This window comes from Cuculus canorus, chromosome 10 (assembly GCF_017976375.1).
Source record: "Cuculus canorus isolate bCucCan1 chromosome 10, bCucCan1.pri, whole genome shotgun sequence".
Taxonomy (NCBI): domain Eukaryota; kingdom Metazoa; phylum Chordata; class Aves; order Cuculiformes; family Cuculidae; genus Cuculus; species Cuculus canorus.
The window spans coordinates 14,628,483-14,652,292 of record NC_071410.1 but is presented as its reverse complement, the minus strand read 5'-3'; the positions used below and the strand labels follow the sequence as shown (position 1 = coordinate 14,652,292).

At 44.5% G+C, this 23,810-nt stretch overlaps 1 protein-coding gene across 30 annotated transcripts in view; it reads left to right on the top strand.

Annotated features, from left to right (window-relative positions):
* The window catches only part of IL1RAPL2 (interleukin 1 receptor accessory protein like 2), a 408,898-nt gene that overhangs the window by 17,228 nt on the left and 367,860 nt on the right, over window positions 1-23,810 (top strand). For 11 of the 30 annotated variants that reach the window (XM_054075336.1, XM_054075318.1, XM_054075325.1 and 8 more), the window contains 6 exons: window positions 5,648-7,583; window positions 9,608-9,716; window positions 9,805-9,936; window positions 10,473-10,524; window positions 13,552-13,685; window positions 15,197-15,467. The exons of 2 other annotated variants lie outside the window; for them this stretch is intronic. In XM_054075336.1, the coding sequence (XP_053931311.1) occupies window positions 15,449-15,467 (19 nt within the window). In that variant the 5' untranslated portion in view covers window positions 5,648-7,583; window positions 9,608-9,716; window positions 9,805-9,936; ... (1 more) ...; window positions 13,552-13,685; window positions 15,197-15,448. Of the gene's footprint in view, window positions 1-5,647; window positions 7,584-9,607; window positions 9,717-9,804; window positions 9,937-10,472; window positions 10,525-13,548; window positions 13,686-15,196; window positions 15,468-17,236; window positions 17,783-17,974; window positions 18,380-18,866; window positions 18,906-18,933; window positions 19,084-23,810 lie in introns of those variants that run through there. 17 more of the 30 variants (XM_054075326.1, XM_054075322.1, XM_054075337.1 and 14 more) reach the window with 14 other exon arrangements.

Genomic DNA, 23,810 nt, shown 5'->3' with positions numbered 1-23,810 from the left:
CAGCCTGATCCAGTGGGATGTCCCTGTCCATGGCAGGGGGGTTGGAACAAGATGATCTTTAAGGTCCCTTCCAACCCTAACTATTCTATGATTCCAGAAGACAGTCATTAAGAGACTGATTTTTAAATTAAATATTTGTGACTGGTATAAAGGTTTTCAACAGGAGATAGAAAGTGTAAGAAATATATTGAGCAATGTTACTACATGAATCTAAAATATAATGGCTCCTGGTACATGCATATAGAAATAACGATGTTGAAATTAGGGAAGCTTCATCAACTTTAAATGAATAACTGATCTCCAGTGGACAGAGAGAAAGCTGATTTTAATGATTGTTTTAAACTAACATTTGGTGTAATAAATGTTTAATGCATTTGTTCTAAAACAGAATTAACTGCAGAATTAATGTGTCTTATTCATGGCACAAGCACTGCTTCTATTCAGCAGAATTTCTATTCCTTCTGTCTCCCGAAGACTACAGTAACTTGGGATTTTTAAAGTTGATTCTTTTCAGAATGCCTAATACTTATACCCCCTACTGCTGCTTTTGGTGATGTGTCCAGCTAATTTGGCTGTCATGAGAAATGCAAGTGCAAGGCCAAGAATCGGACAAATTTATAATTGGGTAATTGTATTAAAGCCATATTAAGTTCTGTTCACCCTGAAACATTGCAGGAATGATGACCTGCAGTTTTGCAGTCACCTGTGTTCCGTATAATAATACAGGCAAGTGAAGGAGTCTGACCTGCCCAAAATCAGAAAGGGAGTTAGAATTGAATGGGTAGGGAAGGATCTTTGAATAGCAAGGGCTTCATTGCCATCACAATCATTGTGGACAGGTGACCTAACTAGCAAGGGAGATGAAACCTTTCCCTTAATTATTAAAGGAAATCAGGTGTAAGATCTGAGCTTGTGGGAACTGGTAAAGATGCTCTTGCCTGCATCTTGGATAAGTGGCTAATTCTAATATTATATCTTAATCAAAGAAAAAAAAAATCAAGGGCTGGCTACTGTCCTCTGATGCCTCAAGGACTCCTTCATCACTGTTTTTTGCTCTTTAACTTTGGCTGCTTTTCTGTTCTCTCAAGTGTACTCAGAGGGCAAGAGTGCTTCTCAGACTGGATGCTCACTGGCAAAGCTGTTTGTCTACTTCCAAGTGCTCCTTTTGACCTTATGTTGTTTCCTGTGCTAAAAAAGCTTATGTACACAGCGAACAGAGCTCTTGCAGAGCTGCCTTTATGCCTATATACCAAGAGTCTTGGCTTTTCCTCTGGTAACAAGGCCATTTCACAGCAAACTGTTCCCAGCAGAGAAACGCAGGCAAGCAAATATGCTTGTCCACTTCCAGGGGCTCTCACAGACTCTCCAGCTTAGAGCAGGGAGGTGTGCTGGAGGCAGCTCCTGTGGCACAGGGCAAAGGGACTTATTTAGGAGGAGGTGCTTGGGAGGATGCAAACCAGGAACCATCTGCCAGGTGGGAGGAGAGGGATGAGCTCAGGCACTTGAAATGGCTTGTCCTGGCACTTGTACACAGCTGGTACGAGCAGAAAGCAGCAGAGGTTGTGAGGACCAGGTGGTTGTGTCCAAGTCATTTAGGTGCTTTGATTTTCACCTTCTAAGTGAGATTTAGACTTTTTATTTATCGACTTGATGCTCCTGAAACGTTCCCTCCCTGACAACATTACCAATATGGGCACTTGCGTTTTCTGCAAGCAGGCCATTTAATACCTAACACATTCTTGCCGGTGCCTGGATTGGAGTGATTTTGGTCACTGAAGTCCTTCATGCTTTAAAGTGACTGTTATGTGTGAATGTGAGGTCTGTGCTTGTCTTCTCCATGACTGCTCAGCAGGCAAGTTCCTCCCGGGAGTCCTAAGCTTTTCTGTCTCTTGTTACTGCCAGTGTTGTAGTTCTTTGGTATGTGATGGCCCAGTGCTGTTTTTTGACCATGTGCAGATGTAGATGCTGTGAAGGGCTGGTTTGTAGCTTCACAGTAAAGGCTGCACAAAATCTGTGACAGCAGGGACCAGATCCCTTGTGGGAGATGAAGTGTAAGTGCTCTCATTATCAAATACACACCACGCTTTTCCTGAGTGCAGGCTGCATCTGCTGGGAGGTTGAAAGGCAATGAGTTTGCATTAGACAAGTAAACCTGCAATATGAATTCTCCCTCTCTGGGATCCCTACATCCTTCATGATGCAGTCCTTTGAGCAAGGACTGTTGTGTACTACATGGCTTCTCACAATAGGACTCTGGTCCACCTGATGTCTCTAGATATTGGCATGAAATAAATATTAATAACACAGGAGCCTCCCCTGCTTATTAAAGCCCCGTTTCAAGCCTTCTGATTACTGTTCCTTGGCATCTGGAGAAATAGATGTAAAATTGTCTTCTCCTTTCAATAAGGCTTGAGCTGAAAGTGAAAGCAAAAAAGATAGCTGGAGTAGTTACAGGCATAAGAGGACTTTAATTTGAGGCAATATTAGCCAAGCCAAAACCCACTTAATTCAAAGATTATACTAATAAATAAGAATTGACAGAAGGATGTATAATGGATGGCACAACGTGGGTTAGCAGGGTTATTCCTTACTGTGTGTTTGCAGTATACAAAAGGGGTGGTCAATGAAGCTTAAAGGTAACAAGCTTGAAATGGGTGAATGAATTCTTTTTATACTATGCAAAACTCATAGATCTCAGTTCCACAAGATCCTGTGTTGTTGTTATAAGATATACTTGGATACAAAACTGGTGTCAATTAGATCTATTAAGTTCATTCAAAAGCAATTAAACTTAATCTTTTAGCTAGAAATCAGAGAAGGCTGCATTTCATAAGCAGAAGCCCACAACTTCCTTCAAAAATCTTAGAGAAACAAAGTGAAGTCTACCAGTAACATTTAGCTTTCAAAACTGTCTTTCTCTTATGCCTGCTAAGAGGTTCTAAGTAGAGTAAAGGTTGATAAGGCTTGCTAAACCATGTATTCTGAAATAACTCTAGGCTCAGACATACTGAATTCAAAGTTGGTTTTTTTACTTTCCTTGGAATCAGCTAGCTTGAGAAAGCAACCTCCCTGTCTTGTTCTGATATAGCAAGTGTTTTACTCAGTATTAGAGTGGATTGCACTTATCTAATGGAGACAGTATTTGATTTTCTATTTGGGATACAGATGATGAAATTCTGATTCCTGAGGCAAAAAAGAACATGCCTTTTCTCTGCTTCTGCTCACTGAAAGAGTTGCCAAAACTGACCCTTTCCGGTGTTGGAAAGGGAGACGACTGAAAAATCTGTGCTGAATGCAAATGTACTGTATTAGGTGGGGTTTTCTTCTTACTTTTATGACTGTTGTTGTACTTGATGTTTAGCTTTCCTTTCACTACTTGCTAGAATGTTCTCACCACTGGAACAAAAGTGATAGAAATATTTAATGCATGACATTATTTATCTTCAGATATTAGTGGAAGTAGGATAAATGACTGCTGATTTTACTTTGTTCTAAAATTGATTACATCTCTTTTGCATGCTTCATATTATCTCGGGTATTTCAGTCACGCATATGATTTAGTTATCTTATGGCACTGACTTGTACCTGCAACTCTGGAGGCTGAGAGAATTGCATAGGTTTAGTGCTAATTTGGCAGAGTAAGGATGAATTCCACATGGATGGAGAAAAGTAGGTCGAGCTACTTGATTCAGTTTGTGTTAACTGCTACGAACCCAGGGCTAGATTCTGATTTCAGTCACATTAGTGCTGACTCTACTCAATAGTTACTGAGGATATAGCCAGGTCTCCCAGGTGTATCTGTTTAGACAGACAAAATCTGTTGATTCTTTTTGGCCTATTGATCTGGATGACAATTATCACATGTTCAGCAACATGGACTACCAGGCACGAGACACCCTGGGCAGATGTCCATTGTGTATGTTAAGCAACTCTGTAGCTCAGATAACTATACTGCATGCATTTGCTATGTCTCATTTGGGAAATTGTGAAGTTACCCTTTGGACCGTCACGGTTGGGAAATCTGGACTCGAGTCTGATTCGAAGCTCTCGTGTCTCAATAGCACTTCAGCAATGCAACTGAGTTCTGAATCTGGCCATTCCTAAAGGTACCTTTGACGTCTGATAATGCTGATAGCAATTCCTCATTGCACTGGAAAGCAGAATTGATGGCTGTCATCTTATACGTGGAGGATTAGATTTGCCAGGAGCATAACCAGTAGTTCAATAGAAGTGATTATCCTTTTCTACTCGGCTCTTGTTGGATGTAGTTTTGAATACTGTGCCCAGTTTTGGCCTCTCCAATTCAAGAAAGCCATCAATAAACTGCAGTGAATTTAGCAGAAACCCTCAGGGTGGCTGGGAGCTGGAGCGCTTGCCCTGTAGTGAAAGACAGGGAGCCAGGCTCGTTCAATTTGAGAAGAGATGGCATTGGGGAGACCAAATAACAGCCCTCTTGGTGCCTGTGAGGAAGCATCAAGGAGACAGAGCCAGGCTCTTCACAGCAGTGTGTGGTAGAGGGATGAGAGACAGCGGGCATAACTTTAAGTAAGAGTGGATAGGCAAAGCTTTTTTTCCACCATGAAGAGAGTAGAGCAGTGAAATGGGCTGAGGGAGGTTGCACGCTCTCTATCCTTAGAGATTTTCAAGACCCGGTGGGATCCAGAAAGCCCTGAGTGAATTGGTCTGACCTCAAGGCTGACCCTGCTTTGGGCAGGGAGGTGAACTAAAGACCTCTTGAAGTCACATCTAGCCTGAATTAGGAACTCTAGCGGCAATAGTAGTGGAGTGTGTACTTCTAAAGCTATGTAGAGCTAAATTTTGGTCAGTGAGACTCCTTCAGTCCTGTGGAGACCTTTGAACAGAACTTATTGTATTCTCAGAAGCTTTCTTTTTTTTTTTTTTTTTCTTTTGTAAGGTGGAAATATTCCCACAGGTGCTTAGAAAATAAACCAAGAACCAAATAAAGAGGAGGAAGGTGAAATGCCAAATGTCTCCGCCAATCCTGCTTAGTACTGAACACAAACGTTTATTAAATACAGAAGGCAACAGAAGTAACTCTGGTATTTGTTTTACAATCAGCTAGTTTACACAGAGGACCAGCAGGGGAGTTCAGTGTGCTGGCATTGTAGCTCATTTAAATTTTCAAATACAGCCTAAAAATGGATTTTGATCGTCAATCTCACTAACATTCTACTAAATAAAAATCAAGTAATTCAAAGGACGAGGGTTTGCATCTAACTATTAAAATCACTGAATAAGAAAGCACTTTTCACTCCAATTTTTGAACTTTTTGCTGCATGTGAGTAGCAAAATAGCCATCCCTCGGAGTATTCATCTAACACATCTGGTAGTGCAAATAGTTGAGGGACTCAAAATAACAAGAAATTTGTTTACCTTTCTAAATAGAATATGGGATGACTTTCTTGACTCTTTAAGGCAGCTCAAACATTTACACAAACTTGTTAAGCTGCTTAGAGAGAGGATTGTTTGTCCAGGTAATGCTTCTTGTGGTAAGTTAAGCTGCAAGAAAAGCAGATGCTTGACTTCACGGAATTTGGGGGATTCTGGAGAAAATTGCTTCTGGGAGAAATTTAAATAAATTAATGGAGGGCTTCTGATTTCTTTCCTTCTCTGTCTTTATTTTCAGCAAGTTATTCCCTCTTTGCCCAGATGGGTCTGTGCCACACTTATAAGGAAGTCATTTAATTATGTAAAGCTGCTCCAGGTAAATGTTATTTACAGATGGCTGAAAAATTTTGGATTATATTCGTTTGCCAAGAATAACCTCCCTCTTTTCACTCTTGGCAGAGAGGTATTTTCAGTCGTCATGGAATGCAGATTGCATATTCCTGTCTGTGTCTTTTTACTGATTTTGACTGTTTTCTTTATGATTTTTAAATGGTAACCCTGCAGGCACTGTGGACATAATTGAAGTAAGCAATCTGCTTGTTTACCCCTGTTTTCCATTAATTAGATATGTGCAATCTAAATTTCCTACTGAAAAACACGAGATGACATGCTAAGGGGCCAAATCTGTTTTCCCTCTCAAGGGTGAACTGCCAGTGTTGGAGGAGATGGCTCCAGAGCAGGGGCACAGCAGTGTTTGTAGCTGTCTCACCTTGGGCTGGACAGTGAGTGGAGGGCAAACAAGTTGCACTGGAAGAGACTGGAGGGGTAACCTGAGAGGAGTCTACCTTTGGCAGCTCCTGGGCGAGTGCCGTCGTGTCCTTTGGGTTTGCTGCAGGCTGGATGCGCTGGAAGGTGAATGCATGTCTAGCATGAAGCCATGGCATTGTCCCTAGGCAGTGTGAAATGTTGCTCCGGGAATTTGACCGCCTGTTTGTGCCAGGCTCACAGCTGTGTCGATATGCCTCCTGGATGCTTTTCTGTGGCCAGATTTCTTTTTTTTCCTACTTTGCTCACTGCTGACCTAGTGGCTCAAATCTTCATTTTTATTAATTATCAAGGTGCACTCTCTAATCTGAACAGTTACTTCTAATCTACAGCAGCTATCCCTATTTGCCAAGGGATCTCTGTGATCCCCAGAGACAATTTTATTGAGAAATGGCCCAGCTCTGCAGTGGCCACATATTGAAAACAGGCCAGTAATCAATTGTCAAGTTCAGCTGAGAACCGAAGGATCTGCGAAGAGCAAACTTCCTAAAAAGAAGTCAAAGTGATCCTCATGTAACAGGCAAGAACAAGCTGTTTTCAGTCTGCCCACAAATGAGAAGAGAGGAGATGGAATAACCTCAGTTCTGGGTGTGCAGAATGGCAGGTAAGTGGAGAACTTCATAAAAGAAGACATCAGTGAAAATGGAGCTCTGGTGTAAGTCCTGAGGCAATCATAAGGAAAATCTTTGGAACTAGAAGAAATTGGTGCTGATTTTTTAGGTTCTTCTGTTGCAGCAAGGACACCAAGCTGGGAGAATACCATCAAGGTACTTTGCTGCCACTGGAACTGACAGGAGATACTCATTCTCCCCTTTCCAGTTTGTGCAGGATCAGGTGCAGTTTTAAGCATACTGGCGGTTGTAACTGAGTAGCCTGGTCTTGGTCCCCAGTGAAGAACCTGTAGGGAGGAGTCCCACATGTGAAGGAGACCTTGCTGCTCCTGGCAGGTCAGACACTTTGGTCTGGATCCATTGACAAAGCTGAACACGTGCCTATGTACTTTGTGAGCTTGGGGCCCACTGTTTTTTTTACTGAAAGGGATAGATAAGTGGTTCCTTGAAACTAATGGCCTCTTTTGTCTATATGTACGCTATAATCCTATTGCAGTCCTGTAACAACCTCCCCGATGTCAGACTGGCCTTGTACACACTCACATTAATGAGCTATCGCATCCTACCTCTCTGCCCAGTGCACGCCCTCCTCCCTCTTGCCTTTCCTCTGTTGCTCTGAAGCACATTTTTCTTGGGCTTGCTCGTTGCTTGCCTGCAGTGATAGGTGTGTGCCCTTTGCTCACTGGGAGTCTGGCAGTAAATCACAGTTTTGCTTTTTTTCCTTTTTACATTCTGGAGCAGCTGCTCTGATTAGTTTGAAGTGGAATCAAAGACCTATAAATGGGGAGAATCCTGAAGGTAAGTACTTTACTGTGGACTTATGTCAAGGTACAGTACACATAGTAGTTTTTACAGGAACCATTTGAAAACTGTTATCCGCTGTATATTTTAAAGGCGGCACATAATTCAGACATCTGATTGACTGCCCCTGAACGCTGATTCTTGCTCTACAATTTTTATGTTTTAAGAAACCCTGATCTGAGAACTTTTGAGAACACCATATATTGTGTTCATCATCGTTAGTGGGTTACTTTTGCTGTCTGAGTTGTACCATATTTGAGGTGACAATAAGGCAGAGAAAGGAATGGCAAGCTCTGTCAGAGGAGAAATTTGAGGACTGCTTAAGAGTTACCTTCACTTTTCACTGTAGAAAGTGTTATTTCTGATATTTCTTCTGGTTCTGATTACTCCAGTGAGGACATGATTCAGTGATCTCAGATCCCTGCGGAGGCTGTGACACCATCTTAGTTCCTCTCTCGAGAATGGGGAAATGATAGCGACCTCCGGGGTAGCCTCAGTATGTAAAGCATTGCAATTCTGAAGCGCTGAGTCTAAGGATTTAACACAAAGGTTTAGGAAGGGAACTGGACCTGAAATGCACTTCAGAAAGCTGTCAATCAATGGTCTGTAGCTTTCACGTCAGACTACTGCTCTTGAATGTATTGTTGTGGTAGTCTTTAAACTGAGTTTTCCTAAGAGGATCTCTAGTTAAATGATGGTGCTTCCTATTACCCTTTTCTTGACCCTGTTCCCATTTGCCCACAGGAGAACTTTCTTTGTTTCCATAGGTGTTTACAAAGTTCAGGGTTGGACGAAGTCTGTCTTCATCCCTCCAGAGAAGTGCTGTTGATTTTGTTGCATGGGATGAGGTGTATGAGCAGCTCCTGCAGCCTGAGGGCTTTTACAGAACAACCTCTTTGGGGCTCTCCAGATATGCTGATCACCAGAATACTCACAAAACCCATGACTTTCACCCAACTTTATACCTAATCCACTTCCACTCTCTCTCTCGTGGTCATAAGAGATGCTGACTGGGGTTTTCCACCAGGATGCACTCTGCATCTCACTTTGCAGTTTTTTTATCATGTCCCCATTACTCCACCACTTCACGCAGCTGCTTTGACTGCTCCTCATGCTGTTCCCTAGCTCAGTGAAGAACTCCTTGTTTCCCAGCCCCTGTCCTTTTCTTGGGTCTTGGGACATGTACCCCGCTCAGAAGGTTTCAGACTGTAGGGTTTATGCTGCAAAGGGTGTTTGGGTGTTTCTTTGGCTTTTATGAAGTGCTTGAAGTCAATGCTGTGATTTTGCTGTTTGCGCTAAGGCTGTCTCTGATGTGCCTGCTCCAAAGCTGTGGTTATTTAAATTCCAAAACAACTGGCATGTCTGCTCTGCTCAGGTGACTCGCGCTGTACATTGATTCCCAAATAGTGTCTTCTTTATTTTGGAAGTACACGAGGTTCCTTTGGCCCTAAGCAATTCGATGGAAGCTGCACACTGGAGGTTTGATGGAGGTGGAAGATGGCAGTATGTGCCTGTTTGGGGCAGACATACCCACGCACTTGACTTCCACCTGTTTTCTGCCAAGGAACATTAATACTCAAAATAGAAATTGAGCAAGTAGTTTCAGCGTGCATATTTTGTTTCCTTTAAGACAGGGTATAACACTAATGTGCTTGATATTTCCAAGTACTGGAATTTTTACATAGGTAAGAAACCTTGAAATCTGAAATACACTAAACAGCTTCTTACAGAAATTCAAGCCAATTTTAGAATGTTACTGTGTTACCACAAGCCAAAAGCATTGGCAATCAAAGGTGTTTTCGAAGCTGTTAGCTCCAGTTCCACTGGCTTGTTTTGGTTTTTCATCTTTGATAACACTCATTGCTTTTGAGGAAATGAACTCACTGACAGCTTGGAGGGCAGAACTGGCTTAGCCATAGTGAAAAAAAAACCCCAAAATTCTGTATGTAAAGTCACTGTTTAGTCTTTGAATCAGTCATTAAATCAAATCCCTTTATTTTCATAAATGTTCCTCTTTGCAGATGTACTAGGAGACAGGAGTTCAGTGCCTTAGAATGCATGGAGAACAGAAAATGACAGAGCCTGAAAATAAATGGCCTGAAAAGTGTTTATGACCAGGCATTAAAACAGGTAAGGCTGGAAAAAATATTTTAGCATATCTTTGCTGACTGTTGCCAAGGTGTTTGACTGCTTTTTTTCTTTCTCATCTCATTCACAGGATATGGTCACTGATGCTTAAAGAGACTTTGAAATATTCACATCACAATGGAGTTACTGATGTGATAAATTAGAGGACTACTCGAACAGGTCACGCTGAAGCAGCCTGCCAGATGAACAGGTGGATCTGCAGGTGTGTGAGTGTGGAGTACCTTTTTCTTGCCCAATGTGTTTCATATCCGTACACCTCAGAAAAATGAAGGAACAAAATAGTATGTTGCATGAAAGCTAGAGGATCTTTATGTCTATGCTTGTCCTCGAAGTGAAGCGTGGGCTTGAGAAAGGGTCTTGGCATGTGAGCCACTGGCCTCTGAGGGCTGTGCTCGGAGAAGCCAAGCCAGACTCCTGCAGCTCCCCAGTCCAACCCTCCCCACCTGGAGCCTGGTGTGAGCTCCCCTAGCTGGGAGCTGTGCTGCTGCGGCTGCACACCATGGGTCATTGAACACGCTTGGCTCTTCCTACACTCTCTGGCAGGTCCATCAGCGACTACAGCATGTGAGCGCACAGAGCCAGGGAGAATCCTTGTGCAGACATAAGTGAGAACAGAGAAATTCTCCTTTTCTGCCTGTCAGGCTAGCCTGCTCATTCTGCTTGAGTTGAAGGCCAGTTGTTTGTTTCAGGGAGAAAAGAATCACACTCTAGAATTTAACCTTGGGCTTTACATTTCAGTAACGGTGCTGATCAACTTGAAAAAGAGACTCTTGTTTACAATATGATCCAGGTATGTAGGTTTAATATATGATTTATCTATCTGTGAACAAGGTTATGAAACAACACTTAAATATGTTTGTTATTATTTTTACCACATTTCTTCCCTGCCCTGAAACTCCCTTTCATTTTCGTCTGAAACCACATTTTCCTTTTTCTTTTGCCAGCTAACCTGGAAAATCCATTATTCAACTAAATATAAACTATTTCAAATATGTGTAGCTTCTCTCCAGAAGAGTAATTTGCATTTTTTTGCCATCGTTCCAGAGTTTCAGACCATTTGTTGTACCCTTCCCTTCATTGTTCTGATTTACTCTGTTCTGTGTCCTGAAATATGATAATCTGAGCAGAACAGAAATACAAAATAGAACATTTTTTATAACTACATTTAAAAATTCTATTGTTTGCCACAAACAAAAAGAAGTAAAGGAAGTACTGTATTAAACTCTTCTTTTCTAGAAACACCAGCAAAAAATTGAGAGGGGAAAAGAAATTTGTAGCATAAAAACATAGAAGATCAACATCAGTATTTGTTGATTTCTAGGTTTCATTTCTTTTTACTTTTTAAACTAGGTTTTTCAAACCATCCACTTGCAGAAATTTGCATTTTATGAGATAAAGTTACAAAATATGATGAGATCATTTTAGGTAACTTACCTCTTTTTCCTTAGCTTGTGGCATCTAAAACTAACCATGCTTGTAATCTTCTCAGTAATTTCTTATCATTGAAGTTAAAATATAATCTAAGTTTGCGCCAAATGAGCTGTTCCAAGATGAGTTTGCCAAACTCTGTATTGCAGTGGGATTTCTGCAATTATGATTAGATACTGCCAAACAAAAATGATTTGTGGAATACAAGTGAATCCAACATTGATAAGCTTCTCTAAATCCCACAGGAGGTTAGAAGAAGCACAACTTGCATTTAATCTTTTGTCTCTGTGCCTCTACTGACCACAGTTTTGCTGGTTGTTACAGCACAACTGAACAGGGATGAAAGCAGAAGAAATGAGGGGCTAATAGAGGAGTTTTCTATTATTATTGATGCTCACCATAGGTCTCAGAACTTCTAAATCAATTTTTAGCATAGGTACATCCCATTCAGAGGACACAAATCACCGATATGAGTTTGTGTGCACTGGTTATTTTTACTTCTTCCCCCCTATGCTTACAGCCTTCTTCTAGCTGATTATTTGTTCTCCCACCAAAAAGTGAATTGAACAGCCAAAGGCACTGTTTGTCTTAGTCTTGTCTGAGAAATTCCCAATAGGAAATGGAAACATAATTCCACTATCTGTTAGTGGATTTTACATTCCTGCTCCACAAACTATTCTGCACATGAAAAAAAAGCTCTTTGTATGAGCAGTTTCCTTAACAAGCTGCATAGCTGTTTGCTGGATTTAAGGCAAAGTTAGGATTTGTGTCTGATTTTAATTAAACCCTAACAGTGCTTCCATTTCTGCTGCTGGCCAGTCAAGAGAGACAGGTAAATAGTCAATATGCTGTATCTTTTTACTCTTTTATAAAAACATAATATCTATTGTATGAAGATGTTACCTGTGCTGTAAGCCTGTTGTGTTATGTTATTCTTTGGGGAAGGGAGTTCTTATTTTACAGTCCGTATATCTATGCACAGCAGTCACTCCTCTTACACTCCACACATGCAAAATGCTTAATAATTTTTTCTTCAGCTTTCAAGCATAAAAGTGAGAAAGTTAACCTATTCCAAACTTAACTACTTGTGTATGTTGTTGGTATCAAATAAGATTACTGCCTGGAAGACAGTGCATTTATCTTTCACTTGAAATAACCCAAGAGAATGTCAGATGCAAAATGATTTTTGAAATCTTGACATTTACTGCTGCTTTATACTGAGTGTGTGCACCTTCAGTCAACAGTAGTGACATTATTGTGCAAGTCCTTCCAACCGAAGGGAATTGGCATTCTATTAAAAATCCCTCTTTGCAGAGCCAAATTGGAACTATGTTACTCTGCAGCTCTGTGTTTATCTCCTGACAAGCAGTGATCAGAATCATGGCTGCTACCAGCCAGGCAGGATTCTCTCCTTGTCAGTTTATTCCTTCCTGAAGCTAATTCTTCATCCGGTCTTATCCAGCCACTAATGTCCTCCTCATTCCTTTCGCAATAGGCTCTCTTTGCTTTGGCTTTTGTCCCGTGTAAACGCAGCCCTGCCAAGTCTCTCTGTGATGAGCTCCCTTCCATGCTCTGCTGTTGCAGCGTAGGCATCTCACATCCTTGTAGATCAGTTCTTCTGGCTTTCTCTGCTCCAGCGATGTCTAGCAGAGCAGCCCATGGAGAGCGCGGGGTCCAGGGCAGCAGGGTGCAGTGAGGCTGGAGATGGATCTGGGTGCATTATAGGGATGGGTAAAGCTCTGCAACATCTGCAAGTTTGCAGCCTTGCAGGTCTGTTGTTGTCACCTGGCCATAATGGAGGCTGGATGCATGCACTTGGCCGCTATGGGGTTATCTACCAGCTTTGCATCGCTGCCTGCTGAAATTAATCGCTGGAAATAGTTGATGGTGTTTTTGGAGAGACGGACTTAGCTTTCAGCCTTATTTCCTCTGGGTTATGGTGGTCATTGCAAGGTCTCTTCTGAGCAGGAGCATACACACACACACGCATGGTTTCCACCTGTGGCCGTACTTCTCAAAGATCAGACGTGGATCTGTGCTGCAATATACAAAAAACTAGACATAAAATCAATAAATGGGACTTCACACAGCTGTAAATTCTCTCATCCTGTCATCTTCCCATTCGGGTAAGAAAGACGTGAGAATTGTGTAGATTCAGAAGCAGAGGTTCATGGCAAGACTGGGGCTCTCCTGATCACAGCCATGGACGATGGCCCCTTCTGGAACTAGTTGTATTTATTAGGGCAAATCATGTCCCCCAGATTACCCTATTCCTGCTGGAGGCTGCTCACTTTGTACCCCAACTTTGCCAAGCAAGCTGCTCAGCTGGGAGCTCTTTAATTTCTGTTATTTAAAGTAAAAACAAACCTATCTTATTTGACTGAAGCAGGACAGAGGGGAAGGCACTGAAGTGGCAAATCCATCAATCCTTGGCAGGCGAGAAAAGAACAGCTGGGAGGACGACAACCACTGGTGGCAGTCAGAAGAGAATGTTTGGCCACAATCTAATTGTAATGGATGTGGGTGAGTCCACGCATAGATTGATTAGAATTGATTAAGAAAGTCTACCTGGGGACTCTTCCAAAGCTAACTAAAGTCAGTGGAAAAGTCTTTTTCACTAAATTCTCTGGCATTGGATTAAAACGCTAGAATATCACAACATGGAATAATTTGGTTAGCAGAAAAAATTGAAAGATTTAACAGATCAAGGACTGGAAAACTAAATGGGACTTGAGGTGATGCATTCAGTTCCTGGCTCTGCACAGACACACTGGTTGACATTGCCCAAGTTCATCAGTCTCTTTGGACGTCCCTTCCTAGTATGGACAGGCATGACAGAGTGAATAATTTCTTTCTCATTTTTGTCACTGTCAACTGCATTTTTCTGTTCTTTCTGTGTGTGTCTACAACACACAGTGCACCCGGGATGTCTCAGCTGGGGCCCCCAGCCTGCTTTATTGCACGTATTAAAAAAAAGATCAGAAACAAAGGCCAAACCAGGACTCATGACTTCGTAAGTGGTACACCAGGAATTAGTGTAAGGCTTGGTGCGTGGCAGGCTGCTCCTACAGTTCCTCCAAACACTGATCTCTTCTGCTCTGTATTCAACTCCATTTGTACCATGTTCCTCTTTTCATTCCTACTGAGCCTTCCTATGGACTGACAGCTGTATATTATATTGCTCTTGTCTGTGAAATGGGTTATTTTCCACAATGGGCTGAGATGAGATCAGAATAAGGGAGACTACATTAGGTTTAAAACACTTGAGTTGGTCATATATTCCCCTCTTTTTCATGAATAATGTATACATTCATATAATGTAGTGTAATAATTAAGGATTTTCAGCTTATTATAAAATGCTGAAAAATGTCTAATGATACTGCTTTATCTGTTCATTTAAAGTTCAAATATAAATCCAAAGTATCATTAAGTATAGCTTCACCTAACTCTATATTTCGAAGTCCAAGGGATGTTTTCCTTTCTAGGCTTTTAATCTTTTAATCCACCTAAGATGTGACTTTAGTAAGTGACTTGATAAATAATTTAAAAAATAGCACTTTTACACTGTAATCATGCCAGGAGAAATGAAAGAGTAGCTGAAGTGTCAGGGGTTATAAATTGCAGCAAAGGTATTAGCATCTTGGTGAAGAAGTCTATGTCACTGAGAGAGGCAAGGTCTCCTGACAACATGTTGACTCTTTCTAGTTAAAAGATTTATACAGGCAGTAAAAATTATCTAGTTTATTGATTCTTGTCACATTCCTGCACTACGACAGTTTTGCTCACTTACTGTATGTAATAATATCTTGTGTGTGCCTGAGCCCTTCCCACAGATGAGACTGGGAATAGCCATCGTGTTTGGTTGTTCTTGGCCTCACCTTGCAGAACAAAGCGGCCGTACGCTGTTCATCCCTGGCACCTCCTCACATCAAAAGAGGTTTTAAAAGATGGTTATGCTCAGAGAAATGAATACAATTGCTGCCACTTGTGTTGTCCCTGTATGACATCTCATTCCGATTTGCTTTGTTTTATAGGTAACAAGACAATGCGTCTAATTGTCAGCTCTTCATACGTGATGAAGACCTGAAAGCAGAGCTGAGTGTTTTCTTGGCTTTGGCATCAATAATTGCAAAGATGCTGACACAGATGCACAGCTGAGGCGGGTTGCGTGTGAATGAGCAGAATCTGCTCTTGTCAGCTGCCCTGGCTTAGGGGAGGATGCTGAGGGGACACTAATTTCTCCGGTGAGGCTCTCCCGTGGAAGATGCTTTCCTGTGACTGGCTGGATGCTGCTCGCGTGTTTAGGTTGTAAGCTTCTTACCGCTGCATTGTTCAGTGTTTGCAGCCTCGTGGGGGATACATACAGGAGTGACAATTGCACACCTTGTGACACACCCTGGATCAGTCCAACAGTGGCAGCGTGAAGTGCACTTGCAGAAATTTGGCCCATGATTTATCTGCCTGTATCTCAGTTGCAAAACGGAATCCTATGAACCTTAGCAAAATGCAGAAGTGTATTATTATATTCTGTGTGGAGCTATTCTAAGATATTTAGAAGTGAATAAAAAGCAGCACAGGGAAACTAAAAATAACACTGCTGAGCTGTAGAAAGCATGGGTGTGCCATGTCAGAAACAGAAATGCAGTCAGACAGGGCAGGAGAAGAGTTACTGAGTTGGGGAAAAGAAAGTTAACCTGGTCCAGTTCAAGGCAGTCTGGTTAAATTGGTGCTGATGAAGGTATGAAAATGTGCAGTGGATTTGAAAGTGGCTTTTCCTGCTTTAGTGCAAATGCTGTAACTGCTGGGATGAGCTGCACCTGTCTCTACTGAAATGAAGCTGATGGAAGCTGTGCAGGCAGCTGGAGGCCTGAGCAGCACCTGGGAGCTGCTGGAGGAATGGGCAATGGCACCTGGGCTGTATCTGAGGGGTGCGTTCCTGTGCTCCCCTGGGTGCCCAGTCCTGGCATGGTGGGCCCAGCTGCTGCCACAGCACAGGCTCATCCAATGCTGCCTTCAATCACTGTCTACAATGACCTGAAAAGAGTTTGCAGCAAGATGGGTGCCGGGCTCTCTCGTCTCGATGGGTGACAGGATGAGAGGGATGGCCACAAATTTCACCAGGAGAGGTTCAGATTGGACATTAGGTAAAATTTCTTCACCAAGAGAGTTATCAAGCACTGGCACAGCTGCCCAGGGAGGTGGTTGAGTCCCCATCCTATTTAAAAGAAGTGCTTTAGGGATATGATTTAGCAGTGGACAGGTACAGTTGGGCTTGATGACCTCAAACTTTTCCAATGTAATGATTCTATGATTCTTTTCCAATTTGAGCCTTGCTGGACCATGTCAGAAATCACCTTCTCCTTTGTACCCCTACGCCCTCTGCCAGCATCCCATGTTCTCAGGACGTTTCTCGCCTGTTCCTTGTGCAGCCCCTTCTTGTTGGGGCTTTGGCAAAGACTATTTGCCGGTGCAGGGGCTGGGGGCGCGGTGCCGGTGTGATGAGGAGCAGCAGTGTGGGAGCTGGGGGTGCAGCACGGCTGCGATGCGGGGCAGCGGTGCTCTAGGGGCTGGGGCATGGTGCGGGTGCGATGTGGGGCAGTGCTGCGAGAGCTCGAGGCGTGGGTGTGATGCGGGGCAGCGGTGCAGAAGCTCGGTGTGGGCGCGATGCGGGACAGCTGTGCGGGAGCCGAGGGTGCAGGTGCGATGAGGGGCAGCGGTGCGGGGGCTGGGGGTGCGATGCGGGGCAGTGGTGCGGGAGCTCGAGGCGCGGAGCGGGTGCGATGTGGGGCAGCGGTGCGGGGGCTGGGGGCGTGATGCGGGACGGCGGTGCGGGAGCTGGGGGCGCGATGCAGGGCGGTGGTGTGGAGGCGCGGCGCGAGTGCGATGCGGGGCAGCGGTGCAGGAGCTGGGGGTGCGGATGCGATGCGGAGCAGCGGTGCGGAGCCTGGGGGCGCGGCGCGGGTGCGATGCGCGGGTGCGATGCGGGGCAGCGGTGCCGGGGCGCGGCGCGGCCGCCAGGGGGCGCTGCGGGGTCTCGCTGCGCGGGGCGGTCGCACCTGCGGGGTCGCGGGGAGGGGGTGCAGCGCCGTCCCGCTGCGCTCGCCCCACCGCAGCCCGGCTCCTCCGCGCAGCCCGGCACGGGCACCTAGCTCAAATCTTCGCTCCCAAAGAAGAAAAGTTGGGATGTAAGGAGCATCCCCGCGCGGGGCGGAGCGGAGGCTGCCGCGACCCTCTCTCTGCCCCGAGGGGTGCGGGCAGGGACCCCGCTCCGCTCCCCGAGCCGCCCGCAGCCCGGGGCTGGGGCAGAACCGGCGGCTCGGAGGAAAACCACGCCAGGACTTGTGTTTTTTGGTGGAGCTCGGTGGAGCCGGTGCTTCGGAGGTTTGGCTGTGCTGAGGGATCGCGGCGGTGTTCTGGGAGCCGGAGCTGCCGCCCCGAGTTGTGCCGTTCTTCGGGGTCTGGTGGGAAGCTGCGTGCGGGGCGAAGCCTCGCTCGAGCGCTGGGTTAAGCGGCTCTTGTAAAGAGCGGCTCCCTGCGCTGCCGTCTCCGCTGGGATGCGAAGAATCTAAAGTTTCTGGCGGAAAATGCTGTGAGCCGCAGCTTCTCAAAGTTATGGTAAGGTGCGTGTGCTTTGGGCAGTCCCTGCTCCTGTTGGGTTAACGGCCAAACTTGGGCTCCTACCGGGAAGAAGAAAACACGTTGGCAGGAATCGGTCCTGTCTCGTCCTCCTCTGTGTTTATATTCTCTTGTTTTATCCTTATTTTTTTTTTTTTAAAGAGCATCCTCTATTTAGAGCGTGTGTGGGGTTGTGGCTGTTCCGATAATGCCATCAGGTGCACGTAGTTTGTCAGAGAACAGTTCGAGGTTGGTGCAGGGCAAGGTGAGCTGCTGCCTGTGCCCCAGTGTGGAATTCTGCTGGGAAAGGGCTGTTTCAGGGTGCCCATGTGTCGTGTGAGTGTGGTGGCATTCACGCCCGAGAGAGGCACTCGCCCCAAACATTTGCCGTCAGTGCATAAACAGAGATGTTATTTCTCAGCAGCATTAAATCTGTGCGGCTGCCTGGCGGTCTCTGATATCTATCAGATACCTCAGCTGGAGGAGCAGGTGACTGCCTGCCTTGCTTTTGTGTAGTGCACGGGAAGGGCATCCCTCTGGAGCTGGGAGCGGGACAGCTTGGAGGGGGACATGGTGGCTGGAAGGCTTTGCCGAGGCAGGAGGTAAGTCAGGGGACGAAGCTGTCTGACAGCGAGTCAGGTTCTTGCTTTGAATTAGACAAATAACTGAGGAGGAGATGGAGGGACAGGATGGGATTTGAGGTGTAATGTATGCACAGCGAACATGAGAAGTAAAGACTTCTGGCAGTTCACCAAGGCAAAAGTAGTGCTCTTCAGGATTTGGCAAGTCCGTGGTTAAGCAGGGATTGTAACTGGTGATGTGCAGGATGTCTTTCCAAGAAATTACTGAAGCTCACGTTGTTCTGAAGGTGTTTCTCTGTGCACAGGAGACCTCTTGTAGTGGGAGGACAGGGGCATGCTCTGACCTCCCTGCAGAGTGCTTGTGTTGCTAGGCAGCAGCTTGCACCTCCAGTGTGCTCCAGATCTGAGTTTACGAGGGGAGACCTTCCTCTACTGAACTAAATTTTTCTAGCTGGTGGCCAAGGACGTTGGAAGGCACATATCCTGTGTTCATGGGGTGTGTGCGCACTTCTGACCTGCTGCGGGGCACCAGGGGAGGAGTGGTCAGGTGAGAGCGTGCAGTGATATTGGCTGATAGCAAGACTTTGCTATACTTGCCCCCCAGCCTGGGCTGCGAGTGAGCACAGGAGAGAGAGAGGTGAATCTTCAGTTGTTCCATTTGAACGGCTCAGGAGTTCTCTACTGACCACCCTTTTACTTTCACGGTACCTGGAAAGTCATAGGAGGTTTGTCTTCAAATTGTTTGGTGATTGATGCTTTAGCAGTAAAATGGGAGGGAGGGAGAAGAGAAGGTGACTTGCTTGCACAAGACGTAAGAAAAAAGACCTGGTGTGCCATTTTAATGCACTTAGCCAACTTTAGTCAATTTTAGTGGATGCCACGCAGTTGCTGGAGCTCCTGTGCATATGTGGTGTTGGCCAGCTTTGTCGGAATTGCTTTGTATCTCACAGAGCAGAGCCTTTCCTCACAGATGGAAAGCCTTTTAATCTCCAGGACTGCCGGTCTAGTGGCTGCACTTCGAAGCAGTGCAGTTGCCGAAGCTGTTGGAAACCAGTGTTGGGGGACTGGCCACGCTCCAAACAGAAGTCAGATCAAAAAAGAATCTGAGAGGGTCAGGAGGGATTTATAGGCTGGCAGGGAGAAAGTGAGCTCAGCAGAAGGGCTGTTCTTGTGGCACAGATCACTTCTGATCAGGCAGGGACCAGTGGTGAGGGAGAGGGTGGAGGAGGTTTCTTGGTTTGATGGAGGGTAGGGGCCTGGGCCTCAAGAAGCTGGGCTTTGCGGAGGAGGGAGGAACTGGAGTCAGGTAGGATTGCACTCACTGGGCTCAGCGTCTTAGGAAGTTGTGTCTTACCGCTGTAAGATAAACTTGAGGTGTGGAGGCTCTAAGAGTGTGTGTGTGTCTGGAAGTGTAGGGCTTCAGTTCCTTGTGGAAGTAACCAGCGGCTTGTGTGTGTGAGGAGCCCAGGAGAGATGCTGTGGGGGGCTGCTGGGGAGCAAGGGGGAGGAAATGTGGACAGCATGTGAGACCTGTGTACCTCGGGATGCTGTGCCTGCTTGGAGATGAAAGGAGTGTCCAGGTGAGGCTGGGATGGGTCTGTAGAGGGTTTTGGTTTGTTTGTAGAGGCAGAGTAATTTGTTCCCTTACTGTCTGCAGCTGTGTTTTGCGAGAGAAGACTAAATGTTACAATTATCCAGTTAAAGCTACAGAGAACAGTATTTTCTATGTGGCATTTGGAAGAGAGGGGCTGTTTTGTCCAAATTTTATATGTTCTGAGTTGAGATGCCCCTTTGGGACCGGAGGTAAAGGAAAAGTTCCAAGGAGCATGTCTGTGTCCTTGGACATCCCTGCTGGCTGGGGGCTGGCGGAGCCTGGAAGCTGTCAGGGATGGCTGGGGCTGGTGGCATTGAGCTGTGTGTCTGAGAGAGAGGGCTGAGAATTTGTACTCACAATGAAAAGTACAGATAAAGCATTTATAATGTATGGACTTTTCCTGTTCTTCAAAACATTCAGGCTCTGAGTAATCTCTCACTTCTAACTGAAGCTCAAGCTGAAAATATCAAGGGATGCTAAATCGTGAACAACTATTAAAGAGCTGTAAAGGGCTGTGTGGGAAACCGTGTCTGCTCTCCGTTTCTAAGCCTTCCTCAAACAATGTGAGTCTGAGCTATTTATCAGGAGGTATTTAGTGCTGGAAAGAGAAGCGAGCATTTAAACTGTATCACAAAATAAGGAAGAGCTTTAAGAGGCTATTTGCTTTTCAGGGTGTCCAACTAAAAATAAATCTTCCTTTAAACAGTCTTGAAAAGAAGACAAAGGGATGAGATCTTGCCTATGCTGGAATAGTGAGAATCTTTTTGCTAGCTTTGATGGTCAGGGTTTCCTCTGGTGTCTGGTACTTGACCGAGGTAAGCACCGCGTGGAATCATTGGAGGACTGAGGGTTGTGTTATGTTCAGTGATGAAGCCGGTGGGAGAGAGACTGCATGTTAGAAAGTTCTGCAGGGGTGGTTTGGCTAATCCTTTCCTTTCCGCCCCAAAAACACAACAGGAAGAGAGTTCCTTCTGCCCCTCTTCTCACTGCTTTATGTAGCAGTGAAATGAATGAAGATGCCTGTTTGCCACAGCAATTCCAGGGCACATAAAATACGTATTTTAATTTGATTTTGGACTGTGTCAGAACAAGCTCCATTGTTTACGAGATTTCCACGAAATATCTGGAGGTAACCTTCAATAAATAGTTTCTCAAGATTCCCAAATTCTGTGGGGTTTGCTTGCCTACTTAATTAAATTCTTATTTTCACCCAGACAAATCTGTCAAAATACATATAGGTAAAGCCTAGCCCCTAGTTATGTAAGGGAAAAAAAAAATCCTCATTAGGAATATATTTATCACATTGAGGTACTATGAGATGATGCTGAGTACAGAGAAAGCAACTTGCCTTTGCTGATAGCAGAGTGAAGTGCCCTGTCTTGCTTCTCTGGAACTGTTTTTTCTAGGTGGAAAACTGTAGAAAAGTGTTTTATGAGAAGCATAACAGCTGGTATGTAATTTTTGGCTGTTAATTGTCTTCTTTGAGCATTATGTATTAGTTAGGGAAGCATGTGGCCATGAATGAGATCAAGGAATGAAATTCTAAGCACGTCATGCAGAGTTGTGCTCTCTTGGTGCTTGTTTCATTAATGTGTAGCAGTGAATGTGGACCAAGTTTGCCATGAAGAGTGCAAATATTTTTATTGTGCAAATATTGCAGAGGTATGAATGCATATAGGAGCAGATATAAAGTCAATACAGCTGTCACTTGTAACAACTGCAGTCCATCTTCTGTGGGCCCCAGAAAGGGCTGTTTTAAGATGCTGTAAAAGCAGTTTCTCTATAAAAGCAGAGGGCATTTCAGCATGCAGATTGCATCCCAGTCTAAATTCTAGTTCTGTTTTGTGCTGAGCACCTCCTTAATGAGCCTTGAGGAGCACAGGGGGAATGAGGAAACCGGGGGGGTGTTGAGGGGGGATGCGAAGAGGAGGGATGCACTATCATTCAGGACTGAGACCTCTCTTTGAACTTTTTCTCTCTTCGTTTTTAATAGATTTTCTACAAAAGCTGCTTGGGGAGCAAGGTTGGTGTGTGAAAGAAGCAAAGCATCTAATTTTTTGGTTTAATAATGCTCTTGTGTAGGGTGCTGCTAACTGGGCAGCCTTCCTTCTGGATGTGAGAGCAGTGAGTCAGTTTTGAAAATGGTGAGAATGGACTTTTCTCATCTCTCTTAATCTGAAATGTCTCCTGTTTTCGAGGTTCAGGCTGTGTAGAGGTGACCTGTGATCACTGGCAAGATCATCTAGGAGGAAAAAGGCAGTAACGTGAGCGGTGGTGTTTGCTCTGGGTGTCAGTGACTGAAGAGCCACCGAGGCAGGTGGAGCTGTGAGTTTTCTGAAATTTACAGTTTACCAGCAACTTTGAAGCCTAAGCGTTCTCATCAGCAACTTGATTTTTCTCCCCTGGACAGCTGAAAAGCAGGGTTCAAAGTTCTTTTTTTCCTGGGAGGAGCTCCTCCACAGCCCAGGGTGGACTGACTGGGCTGGGTCTGAGAGAGGAGCCTCTGAGTTTACCTCAGCCCAGAAGTAGTCTGCCCTCCTGGGACAGTGCCCAGTGGTGGTCTTGGTGTTGAGAAGTGTATGTGGTCATCCATGGCTGGAGCTTCTCTTTCCCTTCAGGTAGCTGTGATTGCTGCTGCTGCTTTGGGAACTGTCTTGCTGTAACTACATCAGCTCTAGGACTCAGGCTGATTTAAGCTGATTCTTAAAATGACTCCCCTTTCCCAGTACTAGTGTACATGTTTAGCTTTCCAAGTGCAGATGGTCTTCAGGTTCTCTTGTCTCCTCTAGCTGTTTTTTCTGTCGTCTGTTAAGTACTTCTGCAAAGTGGTAAGAGGCTAAGCCCCGCTCTGTAAACCTGAACTCTCTAGATCTGACAATCTTTACATTGCCTACGGTACTTCATGTTGGCTGAAGCACTGTATTGATTAAACCACAATCTGCAGAAGTAAATATATGTAGAATATTAATAGCACCTGCTCTAGAGGAAAAAAAGGCTGTAAATTAATAGATCCATTATGTTGACCTCGTAAACCATGAGAGCCCGAAGTACAGCTGTAATCCTCATCCCACAACGTGTATTTCACTTGGAATGTCTGTAAAAGTCCTGGACTACTCAAAATTAAAAGCTGTGGTAGTGAGCGAACATATCCATTTATCTTGGAATGTGTAGTTAAAATATTGCAAAGTTAAGGTTGGAACAATAGTTCTCTGTAGAATGCAGGGTAGTGCTGAATCAGTACATCATCGATAGTGCAGCTGTGCAAGAGGCTTAAAAAATGATAGCTAACTTTCCCTTTCCTTTGTTGTTCTTGTTGTTGCTCCTTATAGTTGCTCTCTGCATTTCCAAGTGCAGGAGTTGCCACAGTTAGGGAGGACTATGATTCAGGGATTTAAAATCCAATTTGAAGATATAATGAACTTGAATTCCGTGTGAGTGAGTTGCTTAGGGAATCGAGGTCAGTGTGCAGTATGAGCAGATAGCACTCGATCTGTTAATCAGTGCTGAGTACTGGTAGTTCTTTTGGTTCACGAATCTGTTAAGATGGGCTGCTCAGCTTTTTGTCAAATTTTCATAGCAGAGATGAGTGCCTGTATGGTGTGCTCATCACTAACCTCTATGGTTAGCGTTTTGATTCTATAGATGGACGAAGCTTTTTCTGTATATGGAATATTTCAGGGGATTTTTTCATTTTCTGCTCTGCGTTTTTTTTTTCCATTAATGAGCACTATTTTAAGCAGCTATTGGATCAGAAAGTTCTTGCAGGAGAAGGTCCTTGTGTTAATGGCTGACAGGGCAAACCAGCAATTTGCTTATAGCGTTGAGTTTCATTGTCACTTTAACATTACTAAATCACTT